The 13441-nt window shown below is 45.9% G+C and overlaps 1 protein-coding gene across 1 annotated transcript in view; it reads right to left on the reverse strand.

Annotated features, from left to right (window-relative positions):
* Positions 1-2832: 2832 nt before the first annotated feature.
* Positions 2833-13441, reverse strand: part of KCNQ3 (potassium voltage-gated channel subfamily Q member 3) — a gene marked incomplete at its 5' end in the record, with an annotated part of 33771 nt that continues 23162 nt past the window's right edge. Inside the window, 4 exons of the mRNA XM_081116501.1 lie at positions 2833-5807; positions 7750-7834; positions 9895-9993; positions 12562-12693. Of these exons, the coding sequence (XP_080972627.1) occupies positions 5079-5807; positions 7750-7834; positions 9895-9993; positions 12562-12693 (1045 nt within the window). The 3' untranslated portion in view covers positions 2833-5078. The remainder of the gene's footprint in view (positions 5808-7749; positions 7835-9894; positions 9994-12561; positions 12694-13441) is intronic.

Genomic DNA, 13441 nt, shown 5'->3' on the forward strand with positions numbered 1-13441 from the left:
TTCTTCGGCAAGCCCTCCTCCCTCTGCGGGCTGTGGTGTGACAGACACCGCGGCACGGTGGTCCTCCTCGTTGAAACCACGAGGCCCTTCACATTCAATTATTCCTGTTATTTGGCTTTGCCTCCTACCGATCTTCCTGGGACAGAATGGCACAATATGTGATATTGGATGTCCTATGGAACTGCCACAACCCAGCCTCTGGGACCCAACAGTCCTTTTCCCACTCTCCTCATTTTAAAGGAAAAGGAAGCAGTTTTATTTGTAAAGATATTCTTATTTAAAAAGCGATTGCAAAAGAGCCTGACTTTGTCATGTAATAATTGGGCTTGTATCTCCACCACTCTTTTTACGAAAAACTGGTATAAATTGAGAGTTCATAATTAATACCAAGGACTGAGGCGGTGGAGGCCACACATGCAGTAAAAAGGCCCAGTGTATGGCCATCACTGTACTACGGGCTTACTATATAGAATGGCTCACTGAAAAACCAAAACAGGCCAGAAATACAAACCCTTTTAAATATCCTGAAACTCAAGTTTCATCCAGGTCATCTCTGTCTCTTTCTTACCTCTCTGACGTGTCATGACCGGTTTCCAAAACCACTAAATCTATGCAGATAGCCTGGTTCCCGGGCATGCTCTACCTGGGCATCGGTGAGGTGCCACCTGCTGCCTTGGTTGGCTCAGTTTTGAACAGTGCAATATCAGTAAGACATGAAATTTGGGTTGATTTGGATACAAAAAAAGGACTTATAGTCCTTTAGAAAGTTCATCTTGAAATAAGCAAGCCTTAGAGGACAAGTAGGACATGGAGAATTTCCTAAGAATTCCCGGGGTCAAAGCAAAGAAAGTCCTTGTGGTTTTAGATGCCTTGGAAGCATGTTCATGGAAAACAAAAGGCCAGCTTCATGGCATCTTCTGGAGGAGGCCTGGCAAGTGCTTGGCAGCACTTTCCAAAGTGCAGTTGACTTCTTGGGGCACTGGGTAAAGTTCTCTTGCCCCAGAAGAATCTGATAAGCAGATGCCCACAGGCAGAGTCATACCTTCCTCTTGAACAGATGCTGTGCCCTGGCCTGTACCAGAAGCCTCTCCTGGTCAACAGGATGAAAGTAGCTCAGTGGCTTACCTGAACTCAGTCCTAGTAGAGATTTAGGGAGGAGAAAGCTAGAGTTTTTTCAAGAACCTTCCCAGGTACTCTAGAACCTTCTTCATGTACAGCTTATCTGGAGCCTTTAAGTCCAAAGCATTGAACCAAACTCAAAGCCCCCATTTAATCCACTCAGTCTTCTTCTCTGGGTTGATGGGGTCATTTTTGCTTTGATGCAGAATTTTTGCTCTCAATTTCTTCCATGTTCAGTCTCCCAGTGATTTCAAGCTAAGAATCATTCCTGTTTGTTGTCTTCAGGGATAAAATCAGATGCTTGCAATTCTTTAGGTAGAACTCTGATATTTGAAGCCACCAAGTTCCTAGCTTTTTGATGATGGGAACTGTAGTTTTCTTAGTTCTGAATTTCAAGTGTATTGCCTAGTGCCTAACAGACGCCTGAATAAATCTTGTAAATGAATAAATAAATGTTTTTATTACACTGTCATCAAATTATGAGAATGGTATTAGAAAATTACGAGTAGATACTGTTACATTAGGATTTTCTACATGTAACTATTCTTTCAATTTACAGTGTCCAGGAACTGCCTTGCACAAAACAGGCAAGGCATAATACATACTTGTCAATTAGTTACCTAATCTTGAACTAAAGTATACCTTGGGGTTTTCTAGATGCTTTTATGAAAACTAGAGCTTCATAATATCAATGTCATGTCTAGTAAGTCTGAGCTCTCAGTTCCCAGGAAAAGTACAGTTAGTGAATAGCACTTTCTCAATTTGGTGTTTGGTATTTTCTCTCTCCTGTGTTCTGGCTTTTGATAATCAGAACTCACACTTGATCTCAAACACTTTCTTCTCAGCCCAATGACACTACCTTTCAACTAACATTTGGAAAGTAGATTTCTCTCATTCATTTTGATCCCGCTAAAACATGACCTCCTAACATTCTCATATATCATATTGTGACACACAGAGACTGAATATGTATAATGAGGTCATAGTTTCCCTTGGGAAAGTCATCCCTAGTTTTTACAAAGGAATTAACTGGTCACTATTTCATGGGATTCTGCCCAAACTGAAATTTCCTGGGCAAGCTTCAGAACCACTGGTATATCTGAAGTAGTGTAATCTTCACATAATTAACCAATTCTGTTGGATTATTCCATCATACTGTTCTTTTGTCCGACAAAAAGATCCCTGCGAAAGCACACACTTTCTCCCCATAACTTATGTTCAACCCTAGACCTTGCACTTCTGCTTCCTCAGTGCCAGCCGTGTTGGTGATGTTGTCCAGGGGCAGGCAACGTGAGAAGGTTTGGTTTGCTCTTCTGGAATATATGTCTTAAGAGTCTTATCATTTCTTCATTCGTGAAGAATGCATTTGGTCTTTGTCCACATTGATAATGACAACATGCGTGTTGGAGACATGGCAGTAAGGAACACAAACCCGATCCCTGCCATCCTGGCCTTGGGGTCCAGCGGGACGCTAGCCTGCCCACCTACGGTTTGGCAATAATACAAGCTTCATCCTTTGAAGGATATTAAAAGGCCCTAAGGCGCTCCTCTCACTCTGAGTGTGTGGTAGCTATTGTTAGGTTGAGGATGAGAACATCTCACTCTTCCAGCTGAGAACTCCGCCGAATTCCTGAAAAATGCCTCTGTTTGGAAGATACTAAGACTGGTAGGTTCTGTAAGAATATTAAAAAATTAGGAAACATAATTGGTGCCTGTGTGAGTGTTGGGTTCATTCTTTTTCTTGTTTCAAAGAATCATATACATAAAGAAGAACATAGTAAAGCATTACATGGTAGGAGGCTCCTTCATTTCTGGTGAGAGATTCCAGGAAGGTTGGAATCAAGAATCATGCCTGAAGAAGGGGCACAGGGTTTCTTAGGACATCAGTTCCAATGGCACTTTCAGGCGCATCAAAGGGAGCAGAGAAGACCCAATGATCCATACACTTTGTCTTTCAGATTGCTGGAAGGTCAAATGGCAAACCATAGGGGAGGGGTTTCCTGTCTGATGTGTGGGATCGTTCTTATGCATTTCCCACCTCAGACTTCAAGGTCAACACCCATCCATTCACAGCACTCTCCATATAAGATGCCATTTCTACCTGTCACAATGCCTGCCCTTGGCCAGGGACCCCAGGCTTTGTTTGTAAATTCTTAAAGTCAGGGACCAACCCTTCATTATCACTGTGTTCTAACCCTTTCGTACAGGACCTGTTGATAGAAACCAAATCGTGAGGAGATAGGTCCTCTCTCCAACAGGATGTAAGATCACTGCATTAAGTAATGATGACATCGTCGGTCCGATATCTGCCATGGCTCTGATGGTTCTTGACGAGACTGTGAGGGAGGACATCAGTGGCATGTACATGTAGACATATGTTTACCCATTTCAGTCATCTTGACGGTCACCATGGCAACCACCCACAACCAGTGCTTAGGTGTGTGAAAAGGGCGAGACAATAATACTGCAGATAGTCATTTAGCTAATTCAACCCAAACCTAATAGAGACCTTTTCCATCAAAGTGTCTCACAGAGGAGCAGCATCTCACAAGAGGCCATAGCTTCTTAAGCTTCTTAAGCTTGAGCTTAAAGGTGATAGTTATACAGGTTAGCAGTGTTCTGCAGGCTGTGTGCTGACACCTCAGCTGTTTCATGGTTACAAGGGGTTTAAAAAATCTGGAGGAGTGAAACTGGATGGTTCTGGAAATTTTGCCTATTTGTATATTAATAAATGTGTGGCTTGCTTGTATTTTTTTTTCTGGATCCCAAAAACAAAGCATCAGTAAGCATATTTTGCAAATAAAAGCAGACAACACCTTCCCCCTAAGTAAACTGTGTGGTAAGTGCTTTCCACACAATGTAGAGTACAGTGTCTTGGCACAATTTCTGGATCCCACTGCGTGGAGGGCAGAGTGGTGCGGTCAGAGGAGCCCAGGAAATGGAGCAAGTCAGCTGACTGGGCTCTGAGTCCCAGCTCCCCAGAGAGCAATGGAATGGCCCCGGGCATGTCACTTTACCTGAGCCAAGGTTTCTCAGTTTTACAAAGAGGGATGTGGACCAGACAATCCCTGTGCCCTTCAGCTCCAGTTTCCATCTGAGATGGATGTTTTGTGTAAGTATCATGGGGGGGATGTGAGTTGGAACCTCATTTTGAAGGCACTGAACTTCACTGCTGTGCAGAGGGGCACCCCACTTCTGATCCACTTCACAATCTTTGGATATAGGAATTGGGAACTTTTCAAATTCGTGTGTATATGTCTTCTCCCTGCCAATTCATAACTCATTTGAAATGCTACATTGGGACTACCACCATTTTTTACAGATAAGGAAACTGAGGCATGGCTCTAGACAATGGGAGATCAAGTGAGGTCCTTTTGAGAGCTTTTAGAAGGTTTTGGCCTAATAAAATAAGTTTTAAGATTCTTGGTTTTGGAGATGAAGGAATCTCTCGCTCCTTTCCTGACATTTTAGCTCAGGAGGCAACCTCATGTGTTTCTGTTGAGAACACCATCAGCTTGCTTTGTAAAACAGTTGATCAATCACGGGCATGTTTTACAGAAAGGGGTGGTGATTTGAGAAATAACTTAAACTACTTTCCTGCTTACCAAACCCAAACCCAAACCAGCCAACAAAACAGACAAATGAAGGGCTCGGTGATTTCTCCCTGCACTGGTCTGATCGTGAGTAAAAGTAAGAACGGCAGGTAAGCGTGTACCCGAGAAGGGGCTAGCAGTACCACTTATATAGTGCAACGGCATGCAGACCATGCTTAAAAGGAAGCGGCTTCACGGTGGTGACATGGGGGACAGGCCATGAGCAGCCCCTGCCTGGGTGGGGCCATCACGCACATGCAGGCGTTGGATGCGGCCACTGGTGATCTGGTGGGTAAGTGTCGCTGTGAGAGCAAGTGAGCTATACAGAGTCTGTCAACATTACAAGGAGTCAGCCCACAACCCCTTTTAAATGGGTTTGCTGGGAGGGGTCCATATCGAATCAGAAATCCCGTCCCCTGTGGATGACAGAGGCATGGAGCCACTGGGTGTGAAGGGGTCTGTGTCCGTGTCTGTCTCACCCTCGGCGAGGTATCGCTTCTCCCTCATCCAGCTCGAGCCCCCGCTCGGGCCAAACACGTCGTCTCTGTCTTGGGAGATGCTGAAGCCACTTGGAGACCGTTCCAGCTCCTCGTGGTCCACGGACATCAGGGACAGGGGCGTGTCGCTGTCCCGCGTGAAGCTGCGTCTCTGCCGGGGGGAGACCCTGTCGGAGCAGGGGCCGTGCGGGTCGGCCGGGGACTGGCGGCTCAGCCGGGAGTCGAGAAGCGTCAGGATGGGCAGGACGGTGGGCCGCTCCACATGCGCCGCCGCGGAGGAAGGAAGGGCCGCCTGACCCCTTCCAGGGCCGGGTCCCCCTCGGGGCAGGCTCACTGGGTCGTGGGCAGAGAACCTGTAGGGGCCGACTTTGTCCATGGGCACCTGGTGGAAGCTGTAGGAGGCATCGGGGGCGCCTGTCTCAGAATAGTTGCAAATGATGCTTCTCAAGTCAGGATCCCTGCTGTCCCCTCTCCGCTCCACCTCGGCCGGTGAGGCCCCCTTGGTGGGGTCGTAGTCGGTGACGCGCACCTGCAGCCTCTCCATGTGTTGCATGTGCATATCCACCAGGAAATCCAGCTTCCTCCCCATGTCGTGGACCTGGAAAGACAGGAAGGGGATCACTGCTTTCTCGGGGGCGGGGGCTGGTCAACAGTCGGGAGAAACGACGACAGAATTTACTTTCCAGAAAGGAAGAGGGTTCCTGCGGGTCCCAACACTGACAGGGAATTGTTCCGTGCCTCCTACTTCCAAGCCCTGCACATGTATTAGTGCGAATCTAGAAACAACCTAGGCGCCCGAAGCAAAGGCTGGAAGCATCACAGGCCTCTCTGTTCCCCTGGGGGGGGGAAGGGGCCGTGCTGCGGGCTGTGTGGGCGACGGAGCGGGGGTCCTTGATCTACAAACGCTCCCTTAGACAGACGCATGTGGACTGTTAGTGCGTGTGGCTCTTACAAGGTGATGGAAGCCCCAGAGATGCGGGCAGTGGTGAGCGAGGATTGAGCTTCGCAGGACTGGAGACCCTGCCTAGGGGACCTGGGGGCCGGTGGCAACTACAGAGATAAGCTGTGTCTGCTCCTACCTACCAAACTGGGAATTTGTTTCATCTTTGTGAGTGCATTTGCAAGTGTGTGCATGTGTGGGCACGGATGTGTGCATGCGAGCGTGCGAGACCTTCTCTCCCGGACTAGTCATACTGACCAGCAAGATGTCATCCACTCTAACAGATGAGGGTACAAAGTAAGGGTTAGGCAGTGGCTGAGATGGCATCCAAGCCTTAATAGTAGCTAATGCTTCTGAGGCAATTAGCATCTGGCTCTGCTTTATGCTCTTTAAAGGTTTTACCTCACTTAATCTTTCAAGGCAACCCTATGAAGTGAATACTATTATTATCTCTATTTTGCAGGCAAGGAAACAGAGGCACTGACAGATGAAGTAACTTGTCAAGAGTCACCGAGCTGGTAAATGGAAGAGCTGAGACTTTTAAAAAATATATATTACAATTTAAAAATTAAAAATGATATTCTTGATAGGCCACAAAAGAAGAACCACTGAACTTTTCTCTCGCCTCACCTACACAGATCCAATTTTAGTTAAGAATAAAATAAAAGGATGGACAGGGATCCTGATGGAAATCGACAGTGCCATTTATTTAGGGTGCAGTTAGCCACACTAGGCTAAAGGATTCAGGGAGTCTACTATTGACTATATTCCCTCTGGGGTACTTTACATCCCCATGACTATAGTCAATAATATTCTAATAACTGGGCGTGGTGCTGGATGGGTGTGGGATTTATTGAGATGATCACGTTTTAAGTTATGTAATGTCTGGTCACGCGGATGTATAAAAAAAATCCAGTTGCAAAGGTAAATTATCCTGAAACAAAAGAAGGAATTACTAGCTGAGAACCTGGCTCATCTAGAAAGAAGATACAGGTGTGATGATCCTGTGACCAGGACCCACATTTTCTAGGACTGCCCCTATTTCAAATATACTATTCTGTTAGCCTCATACTCTCAAAATGCCCCAGAAATTCCAATATTTTCATACCCCCAAATCCTGGTAGATATTGGCCCTAATTTTTTATGGCCACTGAAGATATGGTCATGCAATAGGAGATGGGGAAAATAAAATTACTGTAGGCCCCCGTGAAAATAAATAAATAAAGGATCCAGGGACTGGGGGAGGGGAATGAATATTTCTTAAGGGAATAGCACAGAGCACATGAGAATAGCTACCATCTGTTGAGTGCTTTCTGTAGGCCAGCTACTACTCTAGGTAATTTACAGGTATCAACTCATTTTCACAGCAACCTTATGAAGTATTAAAATTGCCATTTTACAGATGAGGATACTGAGTCTCAGGACAGTTCATTAACGTGCACGTTATCACCCAGCCAGTAAGTGCAGAATCGAGATTGAATTTCCACATCCTTTTTGGAATGGTAGATACTCACATATATTATTGACCTATTGGGGAAAAATGACATCTGGAAATAAATGTTATATGCTGGTGCTTTGGTGAGGGAAAGGGAAGACCTACCTGTCTCTCGACTTTCACAAACTTCCCCATCATGCTTTGGTCTTCCATTTCTGAAGTGGATGCCCTGGCTACATACGGTTCATTCCTAGGAGAGAGCCAACAGTCCTATAAGATCATTACATCTAATTTTCTTTGCAAGGTCATTTCAGCTCGTGGGCCATAGTCCCCAGAGCCATTGTTCCCATGCTCGTCCTTCCGCAGTCTGGAAGAGGCCACTCAATTCCAGAGGAATAAGTGAGCCAAAAAGGGGGACAAAGCACCTAACTGTGCCAAGTGTTTGACTCCTTGAAACGACCTTCCTTGGGCTTCAGTCTCAGGCTGCTGGCTGGGAGCTCCCACCTGAGTGCGCGTGGTGGGGTGTGGGGAGGGGTGGTCTACCCTCTGAAATTCTAAACGAGTGGGGGGGGGTCAATATTTCATCTGTTCCATGTTATTAAGAGTGGAAACATGCTTAATGTAGAAAATATGGGGGAGATACTGCTGGTGGGGTGGGAGTGGGTGTGTGCTGTGGTTGCCCTCTGGGGGGCACAGGAAACATCTGTTCAATGCCTGCTAGTTTCCATACTCTCATGTTCTGTGTAGAAGAGCACTTTTGGGGGAGCCAAGCTTGTGCTCAAAACCACTCATGTGAACCACTTTCTAGATGGCTGATTTTCCCTCCCAGGCTACTGGCCCTTGCTAAGTCCCTGGTCTGCCCTCAGGTGAGCGGTCTTCAATCGTGCTCCATCAGCCCACCCGTGTTTTTCTTACCCTGCACAGGGTTTTAAAACAGTTAAGCCATCTCAAAAATGGGGGTTTCACATAAAATCTGCATAATCAGCTTTTCTTGAAAAATAGGCTATCTGGAAACAGAGGCTCTTCATTCCTAAAATTAGCAACAACAGAACAGAGTGACAGCTACCTCCTTTGGGTGGGGCACGTGCCCTCTGGATCCCCACAGTCCACCACTTCCTGTCCTACCCCCAGGACTGATGCTGAAGATCGGAGGCCTTTATCCTCATGGTTACACTCTTGCTTTCTTTATATTAAAGAGCCTTGATGATACAAGGTGCATAATGTTTCTTACGCCTTCCCCCCTCTCTCATTTATGTTATCTGCCTTGATAACATTTGGGAACACGGATGTGTAAATTCAATAAACATAGTAGCCAAGACATGGAAACAACCGGAGTGTCCTTCAGTGGATTCAATAAAGATGTGGCTCATGTACACAAGGGAATGCCACTCAGCCACAAGAAAGGATGACATGCTGCCACTTGTGACAACGTGTGTCTTGAGAGTATCACACTAAGTGAAATCAGTCAGACAGGAAAGGACAAGAACCATATGATTTCACTCCTGTGTGGGACATAAAACAGAAAGTAACAAATGAACAAACCAAGAAACAAACTCATGGGCACAGACAACATTGGCGGTTCCCAGAGGGGGAGGGGGCGGACGCAGAGGGTAAAGGGTCCCATTTGCCGTGATGGAGACTAGACTTGGGGTGGTGAGCACACAGTGCCATGTAGATGCTGTGCTGTAGAACTGCACACTTAAACCGCAAACCAGTACCACCCCAATACATTAATAAAGAAGAAGCGTAAATTCGGGCAGCGGACTTTCTAAAGGATGCTCCTTGTTCATCAGGACCTCTAGGAGGGGAATTTTCAAAATGCTGGGTGCAGAGCTGCTCTGCTGAGGGCAGAGCTCTACCAGTCACAGTGCTGGGGGGCCCTGGCACCCGGATTCCTTCTCCTGCTTTGCTCGGCAATGAAAATCAATCGCTCAGTCGTGGGGCCTACGCAGGAAAAGCCAGAGCAGCTGACCAGGAGTGCCCTGGGCTCTGCTACTATGAAGTATTCTTTTGGCTCCAATAGAACCCATAAATGTCCTCTTATTTTATAAAAAAGAAACCATTCTTTTCATCTTTACATGACCATAACACCTGTGTCATCCACATGGTCTGGGTAGAGAGGGGAGGTAAGTCTTTGGCACAGAAACCTTTCAAATGGCCACAAATCAGAATAGGCTTCCAACTCTTTCCTTCTGTTTTATTTGGGGGATGGGCAACCTCACCCAACCATAAAGCAACCACTGAGATGGGGGTGGGGACGCTCCACGGGCTGTGGCCCCCACAACCCGTCTGTCAAGGCCCGAGACGCACCTGGGAGACTGCTGGGATGGGTAGGTGAACGCTGCCCCTTTCTGAGACTTCTTATGTTTTGGAGTAGATGGTGGTCCAGGGGTGAAAATCATATCTATTCTGGAAGAGAGCACACAGTGAAGGAGATAAAATGACATAGAACTTCACATGTACAGAGAGGAAAGCAATGCATTCCCATCCCCCTTTAGTCAGGTATGGGTTGGAATACAGAATTAAAGAAAAAAAGAGAGAGGGAGAGGGGGAGAGAGAGACAGAGGCAGAGAGAAAGAAAGAGAGAATTTATCATCTCAATATATTATCTTTTCTTGGTCAGTTGTGCCGAGGGCATCTCCCCATCCCAGGGGAGGGAGAGGCAGCCAAACCACGGACATGGGGTGACAGTGGCGTCTCCTTCTTTCTCATAGGACATGTCATGTGAGCTGCAAGCCTAGCTGGTCTTCCAGTTCATTCATTCCTCCCCAAAACATCTGGTTAGGCAGCTTCACCTGCTAGACCCTAGGCTCTGTTCTTAGCTCTTCAGATCTCTGAGGCTCGGCAGGCGTCTCTGGCCATCAGAGCCTTGAATCTGACACTAGCTCCATACTCCTTTGTTTCATGAGGCACCAGCTCCCCATCTGTGCAGTCCCAAACACAAGAGACAAATGTCCCCACCGAGCTGCAGAGGGTGAGGGAGCAGCCCTGAAGGCCCAGGACCACTGAGACCACGAGCCCAGAAGTAACCGTGGCTCACTTGGTCTGTGCGAACCCAGCTGTTCCCCCACTGACACCACCGTGCACTGGATCGCCCTTCCCTTCTCTCCGGCCCACTCTGATGTCGGTGCAGCTGGGGACATGCCATTAGTCATCCAGGCAGTCAGCTGTCAAAACACATTTGTCAGAAAAAGATAAAAAACGAGGACACCGTAAAGGTCCACTCTACATTAAGAAGGGCCCGTGTCTTAGAGTCCAGCATGTCCCGGACGTCAGGCTCCTCTGGTCACTCAGAGAGCCCTATTTGCATAAGTAACAGCTTGCTAGGCTCAGAGCTTGTTCACACAGCCATTTGTTAAGCAGGCACTGAGTACCAACTGTGTGGCTGCCACTATGCTAGGCGGTCACAGCTGGTATTCCAGCTCCAGATAAAGCAAAGTCACAAATAAGCATTCCTCCCACCCAACAGCATCGCTAACTCCGGACTCACTGAATGTGACCGTCCTAGGAACTCTGTAGGACACCTCAGTGGGGAAACATTATTCAGATGAGGAGACCGAGGTCCAGAGAGGACCTGACCCCTGTGGACATGAGTCAGAGAATGAACTTCAAATAGGACTTTGGTTTCCTGATGTCAGTTTTATGACTCTCGACAGCATATTTTCCTTTATTTTTTAAAATGGTTTTCCTTTTAAAAAAAGATATTACAATTCATTAAAGATTCAGTAAATCTAAGAAGTAGAAAAAAATCACACATGGACTCATCTAGCATACGGCCACTGTAATCCTTTGAGGGCAGTTCTGTTCCTTTTCTCTAGGTCCCCTAATGGGAGAGTGCGCGTGCTGTGTGCATTTCTGAGTAAATGTATGTATGTGTGTTTTTGTGATCATATTGTACATATATATTTGTTAATTTCCTCACAAGATCTTCACAGAGTATCTATATCTATATCATCTATATCTATATCTATATCTATATCTATATCTATATCTATATCTATATCTATATCTATCATCTATATCTATATCATCTATATCTACCTATATCATCATATATAAAAATATAATTATATGTAAATATAAATATTATTTATATATACAAATATGTGTTTATATATAAATATATACATTGATATATAAATATAATCATACATATGCATATGCACACATATAAGTGTGTATATATATGTCTGACTGTATTATTAGTAATGTTATGGATATATTCACAGATTGTTAATTTTTTCACTTCATTATATGTATTTTGCAAATGTCATCTGATGGCTACGTAACTTGATAGTTATTTTATAACTGAGGAGGTGCAGCTGTGAGAGAGAACAGGAGCTTTGTAATGAGTTGAAACTGGCTTGAACTTTCCAGCTCTGCCACCTACTAGCTGGGAACTTGGGTAAGTCCTTTGTCCTCGGAGTTCTGGTTTTCTCATTGGTAAAATGGCACCTGTAATTCACTACCTTACCGGCTACCTTACCAGGTTATAAGGGATTAGACACACACAGGCAGAGCCCCCAGGTGGTCAACAAAAATGGTGGCTATTAGTTGGTCGCTGATGCTGTGTCCATATTTTTGCTATTATAAGTAACACCTGATGAACATTGTTTCAATATGGTGCAAAATTTATATTTAGAATTAGCCAGCTGGACTCGGTTTAGATGATTCCAATTTTGTTGGCAGCATCCAAAGCCTCCCCGTCAGGGGCCACTCAGACATATGCTTTCTCGCCATGAGGCCGCATCAGGGTGTTGACCTTGGCCATGTCAATGTCACGGGCTTCCTCCCAGCCTATCTGATTTGGAGCTGGCTGGCTCTGACATCCACAACATTTGATGGACATGCATTTTTTTAAATTTCTCCCTGCACTTTGGATTATTTCAGAAGGCTTTCACCCTCCACTCTAAGGTTCACCAGGCTTTGGTTCCTCAGTGGTCAGGAGAGCACAGTCCGTCCGGATGTGACTGTTACCTGGTCTGAAGGTACTTGATCCTGGAGAGCATGTCGAGATGCCCTGCGGAATACTGCTCAATCACATCCTTCACGTCGTAAGGCCTCAAAGTCTCCTTGAATTTCTTTTTATAGAGACGGAATTGTAAAATTCTGTAAGGTGAAGTAGAGACATTTGTGCGTCATTGTAGAAACGGAAGGAAACTATAATTCAAGACCAGCAAACTCAGGGGGGGTGGGGTAATAGAGAACCAGAGAAAAGGGCTTGATGGGGAGAAGGTCCAGTTCCCAGTCCTGGCTCCAGCATTTCAAACCACACAGAACAGGCGGGTTAGAACCCCTCGTCATTTGCATAGTAAGAAAATCATAGTAACACTAAGAGCTAACATTTCCTGAGTACTCATTACAGACACTGAGCTCAGTGTTTCACGAACAATCAGCTAATAGATGAATTTGTGGACGGTGAGGCCATGGTCCAGAGAGCTTCAGCATCTTCCCAGGGCCATTTGCTAATAATGTCAGACTTTCCTCAAACCCTGGTTTATGTGCTGACAAGACCCGTGTCACGCCGCTTGCTATCTATTTGGGGACAAGCTGACATCTTTCTTCCTGAATCATCTCTTTAATTCTTTGGCTTGTAAGCTCCTAAAAAAGAGAAACTAGTTTCTTTTCCCCAAGTTTTCTCAGGCTCTTAGTAAAGAGGGAACTCCCAGAACTCACAGATCCCAAACCCTCACCTCCATCTTCCCAGAAACCAATAAAGTCACCCCAGGTGGCTAATGCTCCTGGCTAATGCACACTGAGGCCAACTCCTACTGAGACGGGTCAACTAAAACCCCTAATCCCAGTCAGCGATAGGAAACAGTGCCAACCTGAGCCCTCCCATCTAGTACTCACACAG

This window comes from Miniopterus schreibersii (assembly GCF_964146895.1).
Source record: "Miniopterus schreibersii genome assembly, chromosome: 17".
In the NCBI taxonomy this organism is placed as follows: Eukaryota; Metazoa; Chordata; class Mammalia; order Chiroptera; family Miniopteridae; genus Miniopterus; species Miniopterus schreibersii.